General features: G+C 43.2%; 1 protein-coding gene across 1 annotated transcript in view; it reads left to right on the forward strand.

Moving 5' to 3' along the window:
* LOC116821785 (chloride channel protein C-like) overlaps positions 1 to 26,587 on the forward strand; it is a 112,096-nt gene that overhangs the window by 56,836 nt on the left and 28,673 nt on the right. The window contains exons 12-13 of the mRNA XM_032775196.2: positions 9,459 to 9,625; positions 25,277 to 25,456. Of these exons, the coding sequence (XP_032631087.2) occupies positions 9,459 to 9,625; positions 25,277 to 25,456 (347 nt within the window). The remainder of the gene's footprint in view (positions 1 to 9,458; positions 9,626 to 25,276; positions 25,457 to 26,587) is intronic.

Consider the following 26,587-nt stretch of genomic DNA (forward strand, 5'->3'; position numbering starts at 1 on the left):
CTCTTGGCGTGGTCCCAGTTAACTTCAGTTCGCTGTCTCCTACACATGGCGGAGTATGGGTACCACCTCCAATTTGTTCCACCCTGTCCCTCTTCAGGGATTCCTCTCAAGAGCAATTCCCCTTACAAGAGGTGCAGACGCCGATGGACAAAGGGGGCAAAGGGTTTACTCCCCTTATTCCCTAATCCCCAACTCGTACGGCGGTCTCGGACCTGTCCTAGACCTACGAGGATTCAACCAGTATATAATAAGTTTGAAGTTCCGCATGGTATCCCTGGGAACATTATCCTGTTCTTGGATCCTGGAGACTGGTATGCCGCCCTCGATATGAAGGACACGTACTTTCACATCGCCATCTTCCCTCCGCACAGGAGATACCTCCGTTTTCTAGCCAACCGTCGGTACTTCCAGTTTACGGTCCTGCTGTTTGGCCTTTCTGCAGCCCCACAGGCATTAACCAAGTGTGTGGCCGTAGTCGCTACCCACCTCCGATGACGTCGGATATGCGTTTTCCGCATCTGGACGATTGGCTTATCTGTGGAGACTCCAAGACACAAGTCACTCAGCGTGTGGGCATTGTCAGGGACCTATTCACATGTCTAGGCCTGATGATCACTATGGAAACATCCACTCTGGTTCCCACGCAGAGGTTAGACTTCCTAGGGGCTATCCTGGACTCCAAGCTAGCTGGATCCTGCTTACCACAGCCACGGTTTCAGGCGATGGCACCGATCATCCGAGGTCTGCAAACTTCCCCAACACCCCGGCGCGCACTTGTCTCGGGTTTCCTGGGTCCCATGGCTGCCTGCTAGTGTGAACCAAACATGCAAGCTCTGCCTCTGTCTCTCTCAGAATTTGACTCAAATCGGCGTACGCCCGGACAGGGGCCCAAAGGTCATGATAATCACCATTCCCTGAGCACCCAAGGCTCCCTAGAATGGTGGCTAACTCCCCCCTAATGGGGCAGGGATGCCGCTCCATCCGCCCCAGCCCTCACTGCCCTACGATGGACGCGTCATCTCTCGGCTCAGGTGCTCACTCAGTAACCGTTACGAGCTTACGCCTTTGCCTCCCAGAGCTGGCGTTCACAATGAAATGTCCAAACAATTGAGAGCAGTCTCACCTGGCGTGCCAGGTTTCAGCAGCAGCTGCGAGGCTGGCGGCTCAGTCTTTCAAGCCAACACAACGGACATGTGCTACATGAACAACCTGGGAGGTCAGGAGGCCATCCATCTCTGGCACTTTGGCATAGCCCACTCGATAAATCGGTAGCACCTTTCTCCCAGGCGTTCGGACGCTTGGCGCTTCGACTCAGTCAGGTTTTCCTGTTTCATGAGTGGTTGCCCTGCCCGATGTGATGCATCTTGCCAGAAGTGGGGATTTTTTCCCCACACTAGTGGTCCTGTTCGCTTACCCGGCGAGATATATATGGTAAATGTCTCGGAGGTTTTCTGCTTCTCTGACCAAGATCTCGGACGCTGTCGCTCGAATCGTGGAAGGGCCAACTCCTTTATGCCTTCCCACCGGCTCCCTGGCTCCATTGGGTCCTGCTGCAAAAAACTTCGCAGGGGCAGGGCACGCGATGAGCATTGATCACTCCAGCGGTCCAGGCAGCACTGATACACCACTACTCGGTCTGTCAATAGCCAACCCAATTACCTTGCCACTCCAACCCCAGACCTCATACTCAGGACCACGGCAGACTTCGCCCGCGGACCTGCAGTCTCTTCACCTCACGGTGTGGCTAGCTGCGTGACTTTGGGGTAAGCAGGAAGCTTTCCACCTGGTCAACGTAACCTGGCCAGGTGGAAAGCGTTCTCCTACAGGTCGAAACGCTTAAGCCTTACTCTGCTGAGAGTCTTGATCCTCTCATTTTGGACTACCCTCTGGCCTACAAGAAGCAGGGCACCTAGCGGTTCAACTTGAAGGGATACATCTTGGCTCACCAACTCTACCTTCCACCTAGACTAAGGTGGTTCGTTCGTGTTCTCACACTCTATGGTTTCAAGGTTCCTCAAGGGCTTGGAGCCTTACACCCTTAGGTACGTGCCAGCCCCACCTGGGACCTCAACCTGTTTTAATCAGACTTATGTCTCCTCCATTCAAGCCGTAGCGACCTGCTCGCTGCTATACCTGTCTTGAGAAGTACGCTTTCCTCGTAGCCATTACATCGGCCAGACGAGTCTCCGAGCTCAGGTCTTACGGTGGTTCCGCCATCACCATGTTCCCAAAGACAAGGTGCAGTTGTGACCACACCCGGCTTTCCTCCTAAGGTGGTTCGGCCTTCATGTTAACCACATCTCATGTGATGGGGACAACAATTGCACCTCTGATGTCTGTACAGAGCTCGCATTTATGTTGAGTTGGGCAAAACCATTTCGTAACACGCCCAACTCTCTGTCGCAGTAGTAGACCGAGGAAAGCCTACCTGTTTCCTCTCAGAGGATCTCATCTTGGGGGAGTGACGTGCACCCGCACTTGTTATGATTTGGCTCACATTTTCCCCAAGCCACATCTGTCTAAAGCATAATTCCTACTTCGAACTTACAGTCCAAAATGTGGGTGCCTGCATGAAACCTCCAAGCTTAATTACCAGCTTGGATCTTATAGCGCTCACCAGCCAAAAATTTCCAGTGTTTGCTCACTCTGGTCTCCCCAAAACCTTCCCTGGGGGACCCCAAGACTCAGATGCCCTGAGTCTTACCACCAAAGGGAAATAACCCCCTCCCTTGTCTTCTCTTTACTTCCTCCCCAGGCTTCCCCTCCGTGGGTTATCTTGGAAGATTACTGTACTTAAACTCCTTGAATTACAAAACAGAGAGGGCAATTTACCTTCCCCCCTTTCTTTTCCCCCTCCAGTCTTTCCTGAGAGAGACCGTAATCCTGGCACAGGGATTTCTATCCACTAGAGCCTACTTAGAAAAGAAAATCCAACAGGTTTTAAAAGGAAAAGCTTTATATAAAAGAAGAAAGGCATAAAAATGGTCTCTGTATTCCAGATAACAATATACAGGTCATTGCTTAAAGAAAATATGAATAACAGCCTTATTCAAAAAGAAATACATTTAAACAACCCAGCAACTACACACATGTAAATAGAAAAAAACAATAAAAGCCTATTGTTTTCTACCTTGTACTCACAACTTGGAAACCTGAAGATTAGAAGCTTGAAGATAGAAAGATCCCTCTCATAGCCGAGAGACAGACAAAAGACACAGACAAAGGGACACATACCCAAACATTCCCTCCGTGAGCTTTTAAAAAAAATCTTGTTTCCTGATTGGTCCTCTGGTCAGGTGTTTGGTTCCCTTTGTTAACCCTTTACAAGTGAAAGAAACATTAGCCCGTAGCTATCTGTTTATGACAACATCACCATGCATTCTACCAGGGCTCAGGCTTCATCTGCCGCCTTGCTGACTCGTGTACCTACCCACGAGATCTGTCACGCAGCTCCATGGTCCTCGGTCCATACCCTTGCTTCGCATTATGCTCTGGTTCAACAGTCAAGAGATGCTGCAGCCTCGGGCTCAGCAGTTTTACATTCTGCCATATTTCACTCTGACCCCACCGCCTACATAAGGCTTGGGAATCACCTAAGTGGAATGGATATGAGCAAGCCCTCGAAGAAGAAAAGACAGTTACTCACCTTTGTAACTGTTGTTCTTCGAGATGTGTAGCTCATATCCATTTCACACCCGCCCTCTTTCCCCTCTGTCGGAGTAGGCAGCAAGAAGGAACTGAAGGGCGGATGGGTAAGCAGGGGTATATATTCGGCGCCATAGCAGCGCCAGTCCAGGGGGCGCCCAGCCGACCCACCGAGTGTTGCTAGGGTAAAAATCTTCCGACGAATGTGCACGCGGCGCGCGCACACCTAACTGGAATGGATATGAGCAACACATCTCGAAGAACAACAGTTACAAAGGTGAGTAACCGTCTTTTTTTGTTTTTGTTTTGTTTTGTTTTTGTTTGTTCTTATCTTTCCTTAGCTTCCATGTCTTTATCTTGTTCCATCTCCCACTTGCTTTTCTGTCTCTCTCCACATGCCACAGCTGTTCTGTTCCCCTCCTTGCTCCATGTCTCCTTCTATATTGTAATTAGCCTGAAGATTCTTCTGTCACAGTCTGGGCAGGCATAATGATCCTCCAGCCTGGGCCAAAGTTCCTTTTGGTGCAGGGCCAGGGCTGGACTGAATTGCTGCTGTTGTGCACTTCTAAGGCTCTGTACTTTGAACCTCTCAGCAGCAGGGAGCAGTTGACACTTCTCTGAGCTGAAGATGCTAATAAAGCATTGTTAGAAGTGCTGTATGTTAAATATTGGATCACTTGAATCCATCAGAGGTTTAACAAATCAAGTTCTTTGCTTCCTAAACCTTACTGCGAGACCCCCAAAAAGCATTTTGTATCATCACTTTGCATCATCATCATCACCACCAGAACTTTGTCCTTCAGCTGTATGTTTTTGACTGGTTTTTGCTGTTGCATTTCTCTGCAGGTAGTGACATTTTTACAGAGTGATTGCTTTTATTGTACTCATGACACTGTACCCCTGTGCTGGACACCTCTGTGTGTTGTGACTCCTTCGCCGTGTATTGCAATCAATTGAAACTCTGTTCTAGCCTTGTATTCTGTGTGCCTTTGTGTGCATTTTTAATGAGATGCACTTCAAGTCTTTCACTGCTTGCTAGGGTGACCAGATGTCCCATTTTTAAAGGGATGGAGAGTCCTGTATTTAAGCCCTCCTGCAGGTGTCCTGACTTTTTCTTAAAAATGAGCAGATTGTCCTGTATTTTCTGTCTTCCCCCTCACCAGTACTAGCAGGTCCTAATGCTGGCTGGATCCCTGCTTACCAGCCGCTCAGCCACCAGCACTGAGTCGGGGGGTCCAGTGGCTGGTGTTGGGGTGGGTGTGCAAGGGGGCTGATGGTGGGGCAAAGATACAGTGCACAGGGCTGACCACTTCCTCTGCTGGTCCGTCAATGCAACCCCAGCTGCATGCCGGCTCTCAACCAGCAGGGCCCCACCCCAGTCCCATTTCCAGATGGGGCTGGCTGCGCGCTGCAGTGAATGGTGAGTGTGGGCAGGTGCCAAACGGTGGCCAGGTATGTGTCTCCTCTGCTGCCCACCCATTGTCCCTTTACGTGTTCCCCCTCTCTCTGTCCTCTCCTTTCTTTGCCCCTTCACCCCCCAGTTCTGTTGCTCCTCCATATCCCACCCAGTGGGGCGTGTCCCGCTCACCAACAGGATCCTTCTTTTTCCCCATTGCCTATGGTTGGGCTGGCAGCTGGGGAAAACCCAAGACTCTCTGGCCTGTGCGCAAGTGCCAAAGCCTCGCACAGCACTGCCACGGGGAGCCTCTCCGCCCTTCAGCTAAGTTCTGGAGTGGGGTGTGTGTGTGTGTGTGTGCGCGATTTCCAGCCTGTTCCTGCCCCAAACCTGCAGCCTCCAAAGCAGCCCCTGGGGCACCCTCTTCCTGCCCCCTTCCGCCCTGGGTCCTGCCTCCAGGGAGCACGAGGCTGCTTCATCCCCTAGGCACCCTCCCCTGCTGAGTCACCTCTCTGAGTCTGCTGAAGCCCCTGCATTCCCATTCCCTGGGCCCTGGTGTACAATGCATCCTGAGGGCTTAACCCCTTGCTGCCCACACTGTAGCCAGAGGTGTCTGAGTTATGTAGGTGGCCAGCAGCAGCCTGGAAGTGTTTGCTGCCTTTCGACACTGTGCAGGCAGGAAGGGAAAAGCTGTTTCCAGCCACATGGCAGAGTGAGGATGGGGGGTGGGGAAAGGGGAGATGAGAAGAGATGAGCTCTGCAAAGACATGGGCCAGGTCATCGCTTCCCCCACTCCTGCTCCCCCCCTGTGGCTGGAAGCAGCTCCCATCTCTTCCCTCCTGCAAAGTGCTGAAAGGACATTCTAGTGTGAATCCTGGGAGAAATCTGGGGAGGCGGGCATGTGGCCCTGCTTGCCCCCACATGTGCTGCCTCGGGAAGACGCGGCGCCAGGTACCAGTAGAGATGGGTCAGTCCCGGGGTCCCAGCTAGGCATGGAAAGTGGAAAGCGCCAGATAGGTAGGATTGGGTAGGTTTGTCACTCCCCCTGCCCCCACCCTGTGTGAGGGAGGTATACGGGAGTGTGTGTGTTGGGATAGGGGTGTGTGTGTGTGTCACCCCTCTCCATGTGAACCTTAAAAACTTGAAGATAAGAAGGTAAATAAAAAGAATCCAACTACATAGTATTTATTTTTAACAGGGGCTCAGTCAACTTGATGGGAATTTTAAAGTTTGTACTGTTTAGTTCTGATTGATTGCCCTTGAACTCGCTTTCATATGAGTAATTTTACCAGGTGTATTCAGCATAGGGAAATACAGTCACCCTACTGCTTGCTAACAGTATCATTTGGGAAGCTCAATCTTCTTTAGCCCTGTGAAGCCAAGACCATTTTTTGTGACAAACATACTTTAAACTGGTTATTGCTTGTACCAATAACCAAAAACAATTTGTTCTCTAATTGCTCTATATGTTAGCTAGTCAAATTCGTGTGACTATCAGGCCTTTAAGGTAAGGATCAATGGTCTTACTTGGCATCTGGTTTGTTAAAAAAGAAAAAGTGCCTATATCAAGTGACATTCTTGCACAGATCAAAGTTTCCTTGACATTTATGAATTACTTTGTTTAGCAGTTTGCTCTCCCCTTCGTATTTCCACTTTGAATGTATTATGATTCCCAAAGCCTCTGATATTTTTGCCTTCCCCATTTTAGCTTCAGTACCACTTGCTTCCAGGAAAATTTCAAAGCACTGTAATCATCTCCTTCAGTTCCCTTATCTAATGAAGATTCAGGGGAACTTCATTTGCTCTGTTTTTGCCAGAGATTTAGTTTACGTCTGCCTTCATGTGATAAAGATGTGACATGCACGAGTTCTGGTTACTGACTTGTCTTTATTAATTGGCCCCAGCCATCTGACATAGGCCTGTCTTATCAAAATTAATATCTTTATTGCACAACAGGAGTTAGAATTCACACACTCCAGTGGCTAATGTTTTTGCAATGCACCATTATAGAGAAGGATCTGAACCAAACCCCTGGATCACAACACCCCAGAACTCTGGGAAATTTCAGATCTGCACCTGCACTTTGCAGCTATGGCCCATTATTGCAAATACCTATTTCAGTGCATATCTTGTCTGCTGTGTGTTGAACAGTCTGCCATCTGCAACTGAAAGAAAGGAGAAAGCACATAGGTTGAAATAGAGCCGAAGAAGGGATTAAAAACTAGTGAACACAGAAATCTTAATATTAATTATAAAGCAGGACTGTTAAGATCTAGGCAATTTAATGAATGGGATCTCAACATATTTGGAAGAAGATTATAGATGATAGACTCTCATGTTGATGTTGACGTATGAGAATTCAACAAACACTGAAGAAGAACATGTGTAGGTGAGTTCAGACCAGTGCAAGAACGACAAACATGTGGGACAGACAAGATTGTCCATAACCATTGCAGGCTAAAATTTTGTAAAGATTATAAATGTGTAACTGAAACACTTAGCAAAATTCTTCATCTGTCCTTATGAGGAGTTCTTTAGAATTTAGTAGAAATAATGATCTTTCTATAGAATTATAAACCAATGTAGAGAATGCTATAATATAATGCTCTATTAAATTCTATACGGTGACTTAAGACTTCTATAGGAACAATACCATTCTTTATTGCTTTTTAAAATAGTTTCTGTAGAATCCTATTGGTTTTATGCCTATTTAATTCTATAAAAGCTTTTCCATAAGGGAGAATAGCAAGATGCTTTTTAAATAGCCTTAAAAGAAATCCACAATGGAGTCTCCTTCCAAATGAGTGAGTTGTGGCACATAAGATGAAGCAATTTTAAAAATCCCCCAGTTACTGTTTTTCTTTTAAATGACATTTTACTGGTGTTTTAAAAATAAAGCAGTTGGGTTCTAGGCTTATGAAGACATTCAAGGAATGCTGCAAAGTTATTAGATGTCATATTAAGTAAGTCCAAACAGAAAGGACGGTCACATGACCCTGTCGTAGAAGGTCACACGTACCACATAAAACCCTTTTCCTGGTCTTTAAATCACCCTTGATGTTATGATTTGGAACACAGAAACAAGGGCAGGGTAGGGGTGAGAGTGTAATCATCGGGCAAATGCGTTAAGGCTACCAGTTTATCAGGCAGGCTTACTGAAGTTCTTTGAACACAATTTTTTTGGAGGGGTCCTTATTATTCTCTAGCTGATACTGCAGTTTAACTGATACTATTGTGCTATAATTCACTTTGTCTAAAAATGAAATAGTCTTTGCATGTGTGTGTCTGTCTGTCTCGCAACACACTGGGAAGGAAGTTTGAATGGAAAAGAAATGAAAAACATATCTTTAGAATGTAAGTGCAAGGGAAATAATGGGTCAGTTGGAGAATATGGAGACTGGATAAAAGTTACTGTTAGGAAGCAAATGTTTTAAAAAGAAAATTTGCAATGGAATAATGCTGTACTATTATCTTAGCCAGCATAAATATTTTGTTAACGGCTCAGTTGTCAGTTAGGCATAAATTGTATTGGTTTCATCCATGTCACTTTTTTTATGATGCTGCACTGCTGTCCTGTAACCAAGAGTGTCATCTTGTATTGTAAAATGTAGTTAGTATTTAGAAAGAAAGGGAGAGTGATTACCTTCAGTTTATTCTTACTAGATTTTTAGACTATTTTATGATAACACACTATACACACATACATCATGCATCTGCAGTCTAGTCTGCAATTGTTAGCCCTGAAGTTGGGGAGAATGAGGAGCAGGGTGCTGTTTTGCTAGGAAGGAACAGCCAGAGAAGCATGGGGAAACCAATTCAATATTTGTAGCTGTAATAGTGTCTCACTGCCAGTGTTCTTTCTCCTCAGGTTTTGTGTGTCTTGAACCTGGGCTTCTGCTAGGGGCTTCTTTTTCTCTTCTCCAGCATCCTCTAGAATGATGTCCACCCAAGGCAGCCTGTTAAAGGAGCTTGCTCTGTCAGGAGGGAGAATTGTGGGGAAACGGTCTGTGTGCCTAATCTATTGTGAAACCTGCAAGAAAGGAAAATTATTAATCTGATTTGTTTGTTTTTCTTTGAAAGTATTTGTCACAGTGGCAAGGCGTTACAAATCTAGTTGCTCCATCTCTCCTTACTCTGGCCCAATGAGAGAGATTGTCATGAGCCACTTGAAATCTAGGAGTCAAATGTATTTTAAATATAAGTGCAGTTGTTAAAGGATGAGGAGTTCACTTCTACTTTCAGTGGGGAAAGAAAGCAGTGCCCCTACCCGCTTCCTTTTACCTAAACCCCTGTATTATGTCCAGGAGTTGGTGGTCTTGTTCCAATTCCCATTGGATATGCATCACAGCCATCGCTAGCGCTGTTCTTTCTAAATATGTCAATAAAGTAACGGAAAGTTCCTCATTCTCCCTTTCAGGTAGAGATCACGAACGATGTACAGTCCTTGCTACTTGTGATGCTGGCTGTCATGGTGGCCAAGATGATCGGTGACTGGTTTAACATGTCCATGTATAGCTCCTTACTGAAGCTGAAAGGCATTCCCTACTTAGACTCCGAACCTCTTGCTAGCCACAGGAGAAAACGGTGAGTTTACTAATTTTTCTGGTGTTAAAAGATTATGGGCCTAATTCTGCTCTCAGATACATAGGTGATCTTAGTTAATTTAGGACCTAGTGCTCTGGAATATTGAATAAAGGACCAAAGACAGGGCTTGTGTCATGCAAATACCAGGGACCAGGGGTAGGCATCCTATGGCACAGGTGCCGAAGGCAGCACTCAAGATGATTTTCAGTGGCACTCACACTGCCCGAGTCCTGGCCACCAGTCCAAGGGGCTCTGCCTTTTAATTTAATTTCAAATGAAACTTCTTAAACATTTTAAAAGCCTTGTTTACTTACATACAACAATAGTTTAGTTATATATTATAGACATAGAAAGGGATTTTCTAAAAACGTTAACATGTATTACTGGCACGCAAAACTTTAAATTAGAGTGAATAAATGAAGACTCAGCACACCACTGCTGAAAGGTTGCCCATCCCTGCCATGGACAATGCTATGCAACTTAAATTACTGTGTTCAATACTCAGATATTACCGTGATACGTGCTCTAGCAATGCCTAAGCTAGCTAAGTAGGCAGCATTTAAAAGGAAGGTCTGATGGGTCTAATAGAGATTCTGTGAGACTTGTGAGGGAATCATGATAATTTTTCTGGTTTGATTATTGCCTAATTTCTCTGGCTTGCTTATTGGCTAATGTTATTCTTATCCTGGAGCATAGGAATTGCTATGTCAGATCAGACTAGCATTTGGTCTAGTGCATTAGTCTGTCTCTGACAGCAGCCACTGCCAAAAGCTTCATCACGGTAGTGGACACTTATGTAATATCTGACCCATAAGGGGAAGTTTTTTCCTACAGGTTGGCTGCTGTTGCAAGGCATGAGGTTTTATAGCCCTTATATTTTTATGTTGTCTAATGTAACTGTGTATTTTCTCATTATCCATATAAATTTCAGTTTAATTAGAAGTCCCCTTGCGCTTGTACTGTGAGAGAAGGTAAAATGGAGTGTCTGATTTACCTTCTCTGTACCATTCATTATTTTTCTCTTCTGTAAACTAAATCCTTGTTCCACATAATATTTGCTAACCAGGAGTAAAGTAGAGCAATCGTGAGGAAACTATGAGGAGAAAAAGTGAAAGTATTTATTTATCGATCTGGGTTCTGACTGAGATTATGTCTACACTTTGAGTTGGAGGTGTAATTCCCAGCTCAAAGAAGCATATCTATGCTAATCATGATTGAGTTAGTGCTCTAAATATGAGTGGTTTTGCAGCAGTGCTAGCAGAGAGAGGGGTTGGATGCCACAAGTACTTGCCTAGTATCTTGGATGGCATTGCACCTTGGATGAGTAGTATCTCCTGCCACGGTGGCTACACTTCTGTTCTTAGTGCATGAGCTTGATCAGAGCTAATGCAGGTATGGCTACTGGAGCTGGAAATTATACCTCTAGCTCAAAGTGTAGACATCCAAAGTTTCTTTCTGTTTTAGACTCATTTGAATAATATTTTGCCAGGTCCAATAGCTCTTCATAGATGGCTACTGCTGTATTACCTATTTCCTCTAGTATTATGGTCCATTGGACAGTCTTGATTCCTCAAAGGAACCTTTGGAAGAATCAGAAGTATCAGTGATTCTTACTGTCCATGCTTTGTCACCTTTGACTATCATTGCATTTGATAAAAAGTCTCTTATCAGGCACAGGGTTTACTAACTGCATTTGATGCAAGAGAGAGCTAGCAATGTGGTAGGAGAAAATAAAAACAATCTGCAAAATTATAGATGTCCTAGGTATGTAACATGGCAGATAAAATAGAACAGAAAGGGAGATAAAGTTTCCCTTGGTATTCCAGTCAGATGACATGGCCATGGAAAGAATTACAGCTAGTTTTCCTGGTTCAGGGTGAGGTCTCATATATTTGAAGGCACAGACATAGAAAAATATGTCATCTCAGTCATTTCACTCCCACTCTGTTCCCTTCCCTCCTCTTCAGTCTCCTCCCAGGACCATTTTTTTTAAAGAGCTTTTTGAAACAGCTCAGTTACTCTGCATATTAATGTTCTTTTAAATAAGACACAAAAGATAGCAAGGGCAGTAATACAGAAACTAGTGATGAACTTACCCTTGAAAACAACTGATAATTTGCATAGTTGAGTTATCTGCGAGCACACACACACACAAAATTAAGACATATCTGGAATTGCTTTCTCAAAAGTCATAATAAATTCCACTTGGCTCTTTCAAATAAAACTGGAAGGAATTGTGACTATCTACATGCAGATTTGGTCTCCCCTTCTCCAAAAAGATATATTAGAAATGGAAAAGTTACAGAAAAGGGCAACAAAAATGATTAGGGATATGGAACAGCTTCCGTATGAGGAGATATTAAAAAGCCTTTTCAGTTTGGAAAAGAGACAACTAAGAGGGAATATGATAGAGGTCTATAAAATCTTGACTGGTGTGGATAAAGTGAATAAGGAAGTGTTATTTACCCCTTCACATAACACAAAAACTAGGACTCACCCTATGAAACTAATAGCCAGCAGGTTTAAAACAAACAAAAGGAAGTACTTCTTCACGCAATGCACAGTCAACCTGTGGAACTTATTGTCAGGGGATGTTGTGAAGACCAAAATATACAGGATTCAAAAAAGAGTTAGATAAGTTCATAGAGGACAGATCCATCAGTGGCTATTAGCTAGAATGGTCAAGGTTTCAACAGGCTGCTCTGAGTGTCTCTAACCTCTTTTTGCCAGATGCTGGGAGTGGACGACGGGATGGATGATTGCCTGATGATTGCTGACATTGGCCACTGTGGGAAGACAGGATACTGGGCTAGATGGACCACTGATCAGACCCAGTATGGCCATTCTTACATTATAATAACAACTTATTATTTGGTAATGGAGTGGAAATGAGAGAAAGAGAGAGGTCTTATATTTTTGGCCTTTGGCACCCATAGCTAAAGAGGCCCAGCTTGGGTCTTCTCTTTCCCAGTACATCATGGATGTTAGAGATGGAAAAGATCTATTGTATTAGCTCATCTTAGGACCATAAGAATGTCCATACTCGATCAGACCAAAGGTCTGTCTAGCCAAGGATCCTGTCTTCAAACAGTGGCTGGTGCCAGATGCTTCAGAGGAAGTGGACAGAACAGTGCAATGTATCAAGTGATCCATCTGCTGTCCTCCAATCCCAGCTTCCTCTCGTGGTTGAATATAATCAATCTCCAGCTAGAGGACGTGTCAGACATTAAATTGAGACCAGCAAACTATCCATTGACAAACAGGTGAATAATTAGGCCCAACTCTTTTGTTGCTTTTCTTGCTATGGAACAGAGAAACTCACTTTGTTCTGCGTTTCTGAACCTCATTGATCTTACAGTCTTATGTTCTGCGCTCTGGATGATAAGGCTCTCAGTATAGCTGTATATAATTCATGGCTGCTACAGAGCACCATCACTTCCAGCTATACTGCACACCATTATAAACACCCTCCTTCTAAAATCTAGTTCACTGGTTCACTCAAAGCTGCTAGCTGCCAGGGAATGCTCTTTAATGAGGGTAAAGAGTACTTGAACACATCTACGACTTGGCAACTCTTCCTACTTTTTATAAGCTACTATACACTTCCGAGAGAAAGTATCTTAGAGTCTACTTTTTAATGGAACAAGTTTACTTAAGAGCTGAGTCGATCTGGTTCTAGTAGTTCTGTTTTGTTCTAGCTTAATATTAGCCTTGTCAAAGTTCTTTTGTAGTCTCCTGGGTGTTTCTGTATTACATACCATAAAAAAGATGTATTTGGGAGCCAAGAATTCTGGCTGCAGAATATGTTATAGTGGGCTCATTATATGTTCCTTTTTTTAAAAGTATATCAGAAGTGGTCTCGTATTAAAGATCCACGGAATAAGGATGATATTTTCTTTCCCTGTCTACTTTTCCTTGAGCTCATGCTGCAGACTTCAGATCCAGATATCAAACTAACCAGAGTTTGAGGATTGTTTTGGATCCAAGGTCTTGGTTTGGCTCATTATAAAGATAGGGGCAATTAGTGAATTTCAGATGTGGTTTTGGATTTTGAAAATCCCTAGTCTTTGAGGGTGATCAGCCTTGGGGTTTTGGTAACAACCAGACTAAAAGATTCCTTACTTAGTTTACTGATGGAAGTCTTAATTCAAATAGAGCTTTCCAAGACATACACAGCACATCTCATTAAACCTCTGTTCAAAGCAAATGTGTTTCATGCATAATCAGTGCTTACATCCTGATGGGCATTATAACAAAACAAAAGAGAAACATATTTGCACATCAGAGGGCACATGGCCCATCTGTTATAGAGAATTTGGGGCAGATCCTGGTCCCTGCATTATCAGCACAAAGGGAGGAGGGTGTTTCCCTAATGGACCAGCTGAGGGTTCCCAAGTCTGGGGAAAACCCTGGGTGCCATACAACTGGCACAGGAGACAAGCTGGAAGATGGGTGAGTGTGTTCTCAGTTAATCTGGGGCCCCAAATGGCCTCAGTTTTAGGGGAGTGTAAAGGTGGCATAGAGCCATCTTTGCTGCTTTCTTCCCCTTTCAGCTCTGCTGCTCAGCATAGCTGAGGATTTTAGTAACATTCATTAGCTGGGAAGCTGCTGTATGTAGCCAAATACAGTATCTACAGCCTAATAGTAAAGGTACTTATTGAAGTACAACCAGTCTCCATTTATAAGTTCTGTTAGTTGAGAGAGAGGTTTTGGTCAGCCCACTTACCTGTGAACAAGCCTCCAGGTTATGCATGGTTCTGAACTCTCAAGAACCATTCATAAAAAATCAGGACTTTGTAGGTTTGTAACTGAGTGAGAAATATTGTTTTATGTGAGCATGAATGAGATGCTGAAATTATTGCCAGATGTAGTCTTACCACTGTGTGTTCACCTGAATGCCCCAAGTTTTTTTTGAGTTTTTCTAACTGTCAAGTAACCATAGGCAGGGCTATTTTGCACTTTTATTTGTATGAGATCTGATCCGACATGTCTGTCTATCCTGCTGTCATTCTCTCTCTACAATGATATATAGTATGTTGTTATGTTGACTGTTCTAGATTTCTAGCAAAGCTGATTTCTAATAGATAGACTTTTTTTTGTTATGGCACAAATAAATAAATTGTGTGTGTTTATTTTTGCCATAATAGAAAAAGTCTGTCATTCTAAAAATCAGTCTGGCTAGAGATATGGAACAGTGGTCATAATGATATATATATTATTGCAAAGTGGAGAATCTCTCATAGATTCAAGTCATTTTAAAATATGAAGTTTTTTCCTAGATAATTTTAATGGAGTTCTTAATATATCATTCGTAAATCAAGTTGTCCTCTGATCCACGTACAAGATGGTTTCAATTTGTCATGTGAATGAAACTTTAAAGATGTTGTCAAAACTGGTTTAAATACGGGACATGTCTATACAAAGTATAGCGATTCGAACGTCAATCTCCATCATGAATAGTGTTCTTTGGGTTACTTGCTCCTGTTGACATAGAGTTGACATACACAGAACCAGTCAGTGCACTGCATGTGAAGCCTTGGATGTCTAAGGCTGTTGCTAGTCAGTCTTAGTTTGGATGGGTGCCACTTGTGCCTCTACAAATTTGGATGCTTAATACTGGGTGGTTCCATGACCAGTTAGCATGCCCAAAGCTTAAACCAGAAAGCACCTGTTTGTGCCATACATAATAAATGGGTTAGGGGACAACTATATTGCAGCTGAGTCCCTTGACTGGTTGTAATGATGGTTAAATGGGGCTTTACATGATAGGCTCTGAGGTGAGAAAGGATACCCCTTCCTGAACCTAGATCCTATATGGTGAGACCTGGTTTTGGTGAGCTAGGTATGGTTGAGAGAGGATATTTCATATCAGACCACATACCCAGAACATTTCTTTCCTTCCCATAAATCTTTAATGTTTCTGATATCAGTTTCTCCTTATTAGATTTGCATCTTTGAACCTACCTGTCCTATTTCTTCTTGCCATTTTTGCTTTGTACCTTGTCCTTTGGATCTTACTGTGGGATTCAATGGCTGTGTAATTTGTCTGATTATGGTGCCATTCTGGTTTGCAAAATGCATATTTTGGGTCCTCCTGTCTGGATAGGATCAGGTCAGCTGGTCTTTTATCAAGACAGAATTTTCATGGGTGATAATTTACACAATTAAGACTAACCCAAAGGGTTAGATACACAGAGTAAAATTCTGGTCTCTGTTATACTGCTGTAAATCCAGAGAAGCTTTAATTAAGACTGGAATTTGGCTCTGTGTATGTAAGTATAAATCATCAAATTCTGTCTTGGTAAAAATACATGGGGACTTAATCCAGTCTGGAGCGGAGGTCTTAAGACAAGCAGTTTACAAACCAGAAGGGCAGTATGATGAAGTTTTATTCAGTAGAGTCACTCTGGATTTATACTGGTGTGAGCAAAGAATTTGGCCCACAATATGCATCTTACTGTACATCTGACCTCGTAGATGATTGTCTTTCATTTAGGATCTGATCTTGCACTATTGAAGTCAATGGGTGCTTCAACGTTGACTTGAAAGCCAGTAGAATGAGACTTTTACACTGGTATAGATCAGAAGTAACATAATTTAAACCAGTGGTACTACACCAATGTAAAACTGGTGTTAGTGAGAACAGACTCTACCTCGCTAGAAGCATTAGACCTCTGATCAAAGCAGCTTTTTAGATCCTGCAGAACTCTTTCCAAAAACATCTCAGTTACCAGTATAACTCATTTTATGTTGAGGGAGGAGAATGTCAAATCCACACTCTCTGTTGAAGTTTTCTATTTCTGAGGAGTCCCACAAAACCAAAAGGAGCGACTTCTACACACTTTCCACAGAAAGAAATGCACTACAGCAGCACATGGAATGAATAAGTTTTATTTCAGGGGTAGTGCATGAGCCATTCCAGCCTCCTATAGGCCATTATGTAAAAGATGCATTGAGTCATTTCCAGCTGGGGGAAGCCTGATACAGTTTCTCCTGGCTCAGCTGGAGGGAGACTCCTTCTTGACTCACCTGGTGCAGCTCGCTGCCTGTGGATCAGGAGGGTCACAGTTCAGATTTCAAATGTGGTAATCTGCAGGTGGAACACACAACAAGTTCAGCAACTGGAAGGGATATTCCACTAATTGGTTAAGCCTGTTCTAATGTCTGGCCTCCAGTTGGCACTTAACATTTTCCACTTAACAACAACCAAACCCACCAGAAAATCAGCTATGCTTGCACAGCAGTGAGTCAGACAAGTCCGTTTTCTTGACGATGTCATTACCAGTGATTTGAATTCAAACAGTTGTTCAGCAGAATAACTAGTTTGAACCAAAGCCCACTGAAGTCATTTAGGAGTCTTTATAGTAACTTCAAGGCGCTTTGGATCAGGGTATATGTTATGGTGTCAGAATAAATATTTTCATTGTAAGTGTTTTAATGCTATTGAGGTACAATGATATTTTTATTATTCTACTTGGAAACCTTTCCAAATTTACCTCAAGCTGAAATTATTATTATTTTTTTGCTGATATTCAAATCTATAATTTCTTCTCTATTACAGCCCTTCGCACTTTTTGCCTCATCCTCAGTAATAATAATTAATTAGCAATGGTGGTTGTCACAGCAGCAATTATTCTTTATATACAGTAAAAGTGAAAGCACACAGCATTTTAATTAATATTGAATTGTTTGTCAGTGCACACCATGAGAAGTCAAATATCCTTTTCAAAATAATATAAATTGTTTAAAAACATTTTATAATACTTTACAAATAGTCATTGGAGGAACCAATACTTCAGTACACTGGAAATATGTAGAATCAAATTAGGAAAAATACATGGAGGAGAATTGCTCAGCTGTAGAATGATGAAGGTGATACAATCATGATTATTTGGGGTGCAGGAAGGGGCTCCAGGTTTGGGGGGGCTCAGGCCTGGGGAAGGGGATTGGAGTGATGGGTTGGGGTGTGGGCTGGGCGAAGGAGGAAAGAACCAAATCCAGAAAATCAATTTTTTGGTCATGGCCATGACAAACATACAGCCTTAATAATTATAGATGGGTCAAAGCTACAAATTTCTGATCTGGATCCAAAAACCTATAAAATAGGAGTGGTGCTTATAGTTGTAGGTTTTTGGTTAAGGGAATATCCCTAATAATGATGATGAGTTTTGGCAATTTGTATAGTACCTTTCTTTTGAAAATATCTGTGCTTGTACAAATAACAGTAAATGTAACCTGGCAACATCTTTGTGAGGTAGGATTTAGTATCATCCTCATTTTACCCACTGGAACACTGAGGCTTGAGGATTGAAACAACTTGCCTAAGGTCACACAGGATGTTTGTAGCACAGCTGGGAAAAGAGGCCCTGGCTGCATTGAAGTCAATGGCAAAACTCCCACTGAATTTACTGTGGCCAGGATTTCACCCCCTATTTCTTGTCTGCCACTGCTGTGCTTTAGCTACAAGATGAGCCTTTTCCAACATAAGGGCCTGATCCAATGACAGGCCAAGTGCCCTCAAATCCATGAGTTTATATTCTGTCATCTTGATGACTGCAATCTCCACTTTTATGGTCTCCCTAAGTTCCAGATCTCCAAACTTCAGTTTGTCTGAAAGGCCATCTGGTAAACTCTACCTGAACATTAAAACACTTGTTGTCATTCTGCTGTGCCCAAATACTATGTTAATCAGTTTTTCAAATTTTAGTCTATGCTATCGTGCATCAGCCAGAATGGAAATGTTAAGGTGGCTGTCACAGTATATGGTGGGGGAGGCCTTGCATGAGGCTTTCATAAAAATGGTCCCACAGGAGCCCTCCTCACTCTCTCAGTTTGAAATAGTTTTACTGGCACAGGCCCGCAAGAAACTCATCAGATTATTGCATCTGAACGGCAAGAGTCAATTTAATTTTTTCAGATTTCCAGTGGAAAATGCTCTGAAATGATCTATCCAGAAAATGTTTATTTTCCCATTTGGATTATGGGGTATTTATTTTAGCACACAATATTACAGGTTTTTCTCTCTGTGCCTGTGGACGTTTGTTTGGAACATTTGTTTGAATTTAAATAACTTACTTTCTCTGACTCTGATTGGTTATACTACCAGAACAGCTGGAGTGTGGACAGGTCTAGCTTTTAAAGTGAACATTTTTGCAGACTCTTTTAATGGTCTGGAGAATGCAGGGATAGCTGAAGTATTACCATACAACTCTGTGAAATAAGACAGGGTGTACCTACACTGCGTAAAAAACCTGCGGCACCAAATCTCAGCGCTTGCGTCAGCTGACTCAGTCTTGTGGGGCTTGGCTACAGGGCTGTGAAACTGCAGTATAGACATTTGGGCTTGGTCTGGATCCTGGGCTCTGAGACCCTTCAGGGGAGGAGGATCTCAGAGCCTGGGGTCCAGCATGAGCCTGAATGTCTACACTGCAATTTTATAGCCCACAGCCGGAGATCTATGGGCCCGAGTCAGCTGACCCAAGCCAGCTGTGTCTGTGCCATGGGTCTTTTATCACAGAGTAGACCAGGGATCGGCAATCTTTGGCACGTGGCCCATCAGGGAAAGCCACTGACAGGCTGGGACCGTTTATTTACCTGCAGCATCTGCAGGTTTGGTTGATCACAGCTCCCACTGGCTGCAGTTCACCGTTCCAGGCCAATGGGGGCTGCAGGAAGAGGTGGCCCAGCCCACGCCACTTCCTGCAGCCCCAATTGGCTTGTCCTGACTCTGTGCTGTGCCCTGGAAGTGGCCAGCAGCAGGTCTGGCTCCTTGGTGTGGGGAGGGCAGGAGGCTCTGTGCACTGCTCTCACCCTCAGGCACCCCCTACCTCACCCCCCGATCCCTTGGCTGCAGTTCCCAGCCAATGGGAGTGCGGAGCCAGTACTCGGGGCAGAGGCAGCATGTGGAGCCCCGTGGGCCCCCCCGCCTAGGAGCCAGACCTGCTGGCCGCTTCTGGGGTGCAGTGCGGCGCCAGGGCAGGTAGGGACTAGCCTGCCTTAGACCCACAGCACCGCCAATTTGTGTTTTAACGGCCTGGTCAGCGGTGCTGACTGGAGCCACCAGGATCCATTTCCAACCGGGCATTCCGATTGAAAGCCGGATGCCTGGTATCCCTATAGACAATGGGCCTGGTTTTCTACTGGCCTGTTCCTTGTGCCATCATTTATACCTTCTCAAACTGGGTATAAACTGCTACTGTTCTGAATAGCTATTATCATATCTTCACTTTGCACTGATATAAAAGACTTCACAAGGTGAACAACTAGAGTAGCCACTTTTGGCTGGACATATTTCTGGAGGTTTGATCACATGACATAATCTTTAATTAAAAATTAATCTTTAATTCCTGGAGACTCCAGGACAATCCTGGTAACCCTAGGAACAGCAGCAGAGCATCAGGATTTGTGTTTTTAAAAAAATGTTTGTGTTGTTTTCTGCAAATCCCCTAAGCTGCAGAATTTCTCCTTTCCAGAAGTCATAAGTAAGGCTAAGAGTTTGCCACAGTTATTTTTAGTAAAAGTCATGGACAGGTCATGGGCGATAACCAAAAATTCAGGGAAGCCAGTCACCTGTCCCTGACTTTTACTGGAAATAACTATGACAAAATGGGAAGTGAGGAGGGTCCAGCAGCCATGGCTGCTGGGGCTTGGCGGTTCCCCCTGCTGCCCACGGTGGCCAAGAGTGCAAAGTCCCCCCTGGTGCTACTACTAGCTGGGAGCTGTGAGGTCCCCACCATGGCCCATGGTGGCTCGGAGCTGTGGGGGGAGGGAGGGGCTCCCCACCACCCAAGGTGGCTGGGAGCTGCGGGGTCTCCCGCTGCCTGGCAGCTGAGAGCTTCTGGGCCGCCACCAGCTGACATATCCAGCCATGCTGCCCCTGGGCTGAAGCAGAAAATGTCCTGGAGGTCTTTGGAAGTCATGGATTCTTCTGTGACCTCTGTGACAAAATCTTAGCCTTAGTCTTAAGCATTCTCATCCATTCCTTTTTTCCCCTTTTGCTCTGCGCGTTCTCACAATGTAGAGGGGTCGTGTTTCCCAATAGATATCTGAGACCATGTGGAAATCCATTTGTCATCAGTGTACAGTAGTTGCTAAACAGATAGAACTTTTAAATCCTCTCAGGGAAACAAGTGACAGAGACATTCAGCTAACCTAAACAACACATTTCAAACTAAGTACTGTACTGTCTAAATGACTTCTAGCTGGAACAGCCAAATCTCCTTTCATTTGAATAGCTTGAGAAAGCCAGGACCAGAGGATGCTGGGAAGCTTTCCTTTTTGAGATCAATAGATATACTTGTAACTGTATTAAACCAAGTTTGAAGTGTCTGCCAAACCTTTGCCTCCTGATATAACTAGAAGGCACTCTCAGTAGTACTCAGCTATCCAGTAGATGGCATAGAATCTCTGGTCATATATGTATTAGAAAGTTTATCTAAAATTGATTTTAAATAGATCTAGTTCAAACAGTGCATACCCACACTGTAGACATACTTCAGTAGGTTTAAACCTTGCTTTTATTGGTTTAGTTTAATTTGGTAATTTTTAATAAATGTAAATACCTGTATCTTAGGTGCTTGGATGGATTTAAGTAGATCAATTTTAAAATAAATCTAGCTAAACCAGTGTGATTTTCTAGCATAGGTAAGGTCTTATACTGCTCTCGACTTGCGTACATTGACATCAGTGGGAGTTCTCCCTGTGAAATCTATGTCAAAGCTCCTGTTGCCTTTAGTGGCACAGGATTGGGCTCTAAGGGCAGTATATATGATGTGTGTATTATTATCCGGACTCCAAAATATGACTAGATAAATTTTGGAATGCAAGGTTCCTGATTAGGATACTTTCATTGCTAGGCTTTATTAATGAGAGTGTCTACTTTAAGCTAAAAATTTGTGTAAAAGAAAGGGGTTAATACATAGCTATTATGCACTGAAACCTTTTTATTAAGTTAAAAAAAGAAAATGGATTTTAAATGTAAATAGCCCCCTGCTATGCTGTGAGCCCAAGCACGCCTGGATTCCTGTATGGTTGCTTGAGAACCAGAAAATGAAGTAGAGCCCAGAGGCCCCAGTAATAATAAGAGCGGGTGCTGTACTTGAATGGAAGTAATGAAACAAATCCATCTAGTTTCACTGTCCAAGCATACCTGGTGAACATAAATTATATTTAAACAATTGAACAGTTTTGATGATCAATGGTGTTAATAACACAGGTAAGTATTTTTTACAATTTCCACCTAGGCAGTGTCTCTTTAAGTTAATCACTCTGAACTTTCAATTATTAGGAGTTTGAATTGTTCTGTCTAAATGCTCTTGGCAACCATCACAAACATAAAGCAAACCCAACAACAAACTCTTGAGAATTATTTATATAAAAGCCAATAATCAGACAGGATAATAAAACAATGGTTTAGAAGAAGCCCAAATAAAATCCAATGCCCTTCTGAGCAAGATGGCCTGTAGCTAGTCAATAGGTAAACATTCTCACCACATAAAGTGAGGGATTGGAGTGACTGCTAAAAAGAGGAAAGCAAATAAATCTGAACAAGCAGAATGGACTATGTTCTCATGCAACTCAGTCCTTAGAAAATGGTCTGATTTGGGTTTTTTAAAAATAGCTTTAAATCCTTTAGTCATTTGAAAGTTGCTCAAAATTAAGAGAAAGCTGTATTTGAAGAGGCAAAGTGGTGTCCCCTTTGATTAAGTGAGCTGTTGTCTAAGGAAACCTCCATATTATGATTAGATCCTTTTGCGATTTACTTCAGTGGGAAAATTTCCATTGAATTAGAGAGTAGCAGGACCAGAACCTATATTTTCATTAACCATTTCAAGACAGTCCTACATCTTGGGATATTCATTTTTTTTACCAAACGAATGTGTCTTGCTGAGTTCCTTTTGATTCAGGGGCAGATATTTTTTATTCTGTATTGCTTGAAGAATTCCGTGCAATTCTTATTACTGTTCATGGGAGCTACGCAAGACATTTGTGCTCTGGTGAAAAAAGAATCTGAAACTTTGGTGTCATTTGAAATACCCCAGTGCTGTTGTACAGTATGTTATACTTAGTGATTCCCATCGGGAAAACATTGTTCTCATGTGTCTTAATAAATGAAGACCTGTGCCATTTCTATTTTAATGATATAACAGTATTTAGGCAATGCCACTATCAAATCCAATCCTGCATCCCTCCCTTACTGACAGCTCGCATCAGAGAGGTCTATAGGATCTGGATCCATAGTTAAGTATCTGTCATTTCAAGTCTAAACTCTTTAAAGGGACTTTGAAGAGAGACAAATTAAATTGTTGCTTAGAATTCAGCCTGGTTGATAAGCCAAGGGACACATTGCATAAGTGGCTATAACTCCACTTTGTCTTGATGTTCCCCAAGCAGCACCAAATTGGAAAGGGCTGAATTGGGCCAATTATGTTTAAATTTCCCTTTGCCATGTAACTCTGTTTTATAAACAATACTGTTGCATGCTTTTCCTTTAAGCAGTGTTCTCCCTTAGAATAATGGACAAATTTAAAAAAAAATTGCTGCTGACGTTGAACAGAAAGTCAGCACTGAGGGGTGACATTTTTTTCCCTTTAGTGAGTTGTCTCATATCTGTAAAAGCTGACTTGTGATAATTCAAGCTCTGCCATTTTAATAGCCGTAATAGACTCTTTGTGATCCCAGGCACAGCCAAGAATAGTTAACCATATAACAAGCCAGCTGTTTCTCGTGCACTAATGACTTATTTGAGAAAGCTTAAGGACGTTTAATGGCATATTACAATAATTTGAAACATTCATCCTGCATGCTAAATAGCAAAGTTGAGGGGTAGAGGGACAGCAAAACCCAGATACTCTCTGATGGTGAAGAAACAATTTTTTACCAATAAAAATAAATGGTAGAGGCTGCTGTTGTTCAATTGTAATCAAATAACATTGATTTCCACATTTATTGTATTTACAAATTACATACATCTTTCATTTGCATCTTGTAATACAGGAAATACTTAATCATATGTTTGCATTCAAACCCAGTACACTATCTGCAGTACATTCTGTAGCAGTATAACTAATGATTTGTGCAGATATACCTTAGGATAGGAAGTATATTTTATTGTAGTCTATTTAAATGTTGGGGAAACAGGGATATTAAAATATAAAAGGTTACCTAAATATAGCGATTTACCCAACAACAAATCTGCCAGCCATCTCATGGAGAGTAGCACCTTTGTTTTGTGAGTACTTCCGTTGGTTACAATGGAAGAATTGATGTTTCTCAATGAGAGTGAGGATAGGAGAATTAGACCTGGTTCTAGCAGCCTTATTTGCACTGAACAGCATTAAATTCTTCATGTAGACCCATGTAAGTGTGAATAAAAGTGACAGAATGTGGCCACTAGATTTTTATTTGGCCATAAAAACTGAGGATGGTGTGTCATGTCTGTTATTGCCTGAAGCCTGTTTGGGATCAGTAGGAATGGGCTACTGTGTGGTGTAAGAGGTCTTGCAAAGGGAATACAGGACTTTGCACTGTATATGACTTGTTCAAAAATCCAGTCTAGATTAGTAGTGGCCAAAACTCATTATTGTTTCATGGCTACTTATTGTCACATGGTAAGTGAGTTTGTCACCTCAGTTCACTTCCTCCTAGACAGGTGGCACATCACAAAACCACCACTACAGCTGGCATTATTTGGTACCCTTGTTGTGACTCTCAATATGGAGGACAACGACTGACAGCATATAAATAATGCATTCTTCTTGTACCCCTTGAGGTGGTATTTTCAGGTCAGGATTGAAAGATACCTTGGTAAGTCAGGATGTAGATAAGTTTACCTTGATGTTAAAGGATTTTGGTCTCCATGGTTATCACATAGATGTCTTTAAAAATGAATACATTATCTAAAAGGAAAGACAATAAAATAATAAAACAACACAGGCCAGGTCTACAGATAGTGTAAACTGATGTAGTTCCATTGACCTCGGGTCAGGCTCTATCCAAGTATATGTATTTCGAGGGGTTACTTTAGAATTTTGCAGAAAATATCTTAATTTTACATCCCTTTCCACCATAAAAAACAAACCAACCTCCCCCCTCCCACCCCAGGTGTATCTACATCATTTGCAATTAACGTACATCAGAGCTACAATGCATAAAGCTTGCCCAGGACCTTAAAGATGCTAAAAGAAACTTTAAAAAATTCCTTACATTTGGTTTGTCAGAAATCTTCAAAGGCTCACCCCTGGTCACCACCTCTACTGTGAAAATTACAGCAAAGTTGAGTGGAAGCTAGAATTTTTCCGAAGTACTTTACTTCAAACTGTCTAATCTGGGACAGATTTCCAGAGGATTTTAGTTCTGATTAAGATTTTTTTAAACTGAGAAAAGTCATGGAAGTTGATGAATAGCTTTTACAACATCCTGCTATACATATGGTTGAATTTATCATGTATCTTAACACACAGAGAAGCAAAGCTTGATAAGCAATTTTATTTGGTAATTACTTTTTTTTATATTCCCAAATAAAACAGATTGATTTCCAGCTTGAAGTAATTTACTAACACATTATAAACTCGTCAGATGCTAACATGGTACAGTATGCCTCATTTCCTGTTTACTAAATAATCCTTTGGATGTCTGTTTTGTGTCTTTCAGGTTAAACCTGGAATTGTTTTTTGCCAGAGATGTCATGGAGCCTTGTGTTAGAGTCCTTCACTTAAGGGAAAACATTGCCTCACTGGCTCAGCTTATTGCTAGCACCAGCCATGGTGGATTCCCAGTGGTTTACAAACCCAAGCCAGACCAAGTAGAGGTGTTCCTAGGAACTATTACAAGGTAAAACATTATCAAGCTATTTCTTTGTTGTGTGGCCTTTCTGGCCATCTTTCAGGTTATGAAAGAAACATTTCACACACTGTATTTAGGGGGGAGGAATAGCTTGGTGGTTTGAGCATTGACCTGCTAAACCCAGGGCTGTGAGTTCAGTCCCTGAGGGGGTTTATTTAGGGATCTCAGGCAAAAATCTGTCTGGAGATTGGTCCTGCTTTGAGCAAGGGTTTGGACTAGATGCAGGGCCAGTGCAACCATTTAGGCAAACTAGGCGGCTGCCTAAGGCGCTTAGTGGTTGAGGGTGCCTAAAAGTCCCTTCAGGCGAGGACGTGGAGTGGAGGTGAGCTGGGTGTGGGGGCATGTGGAGAGGGCTACCCACAATAATGGGGCGAGGCGCACAGGAGAACAGCTCCCCTCCCCAGCTTACCTCCACTCTGCCTCCTACGCTGAGCACACAGCCCAGCTCTAAGTCTCCTCCAACCAGCGCCACAAGCCTGGGCGGGGAGGAGAATTAGAGCAGCGCCAGTGTGTTCAGTGGAGGAGGCGGAGCTGAGGTGAGCTGGATGGGGGAAAACCCAGGCAGGGTTAGCTTCCATGGGGGGAGTCTCCCCAGGCAGGGTTAGCTGCTGTGGCAGGGGTGGGGGAGGTCTGGTCTCCCCAAGCAGGGTTAGCTGCCACAGGGAGATGGGGGAGAGTCTCTCCAGGTGGGGTTAGCTGCTGTGGGGGGATGGGGTGGAGAGGGGTTAGCTGTTGGTGGTGGTGGTGGTGGGTAGCTGCTGCAGGGGGAGCTCCCCGGGTTGGGGGCTGAGTTAGCTGCTGGGGGTGGGGGGTTAGCTAGGTGGGGAGTGCACTGGCCCTAACTAGATGACCTCCTGAGGTCCCTCCCAACCCTGATATTCTAAGATTATAGGGTGTAAATACAGGTCTTGGTCCTGCTTTCATGGAAGCCAATAGCAAATCTCCCTTTGATTGAAGCAGATTTGGGACACTGATCTGTGTTATATCAGATATTTCTTGTAGAGCTCCAAAGAGGTGCCCCAATGTGGTACATGTGGGTCCACAGGAAATGGGAAATACCTCTAATCCTTGAAGGCTCACAAGAATTATAATGCAGAAAGAATTAGGAGATCAAACTAA

The sequence above is a fragment of the Chelonoidis abingdonii genome, chromosome 2 (assembly GCF_003597395.2).
Source record: "Chelonoidis abingdonii isolate Lonesome George chromosome 2, CheloAbing_2.0, whole genome shotgun sequence".
Taxonomy (NCBI): Eukaryota; Metazoa; Chordata; order Testudines; family Testudinidae; genus Chelonoidis; species Chelonoidis abingdonii.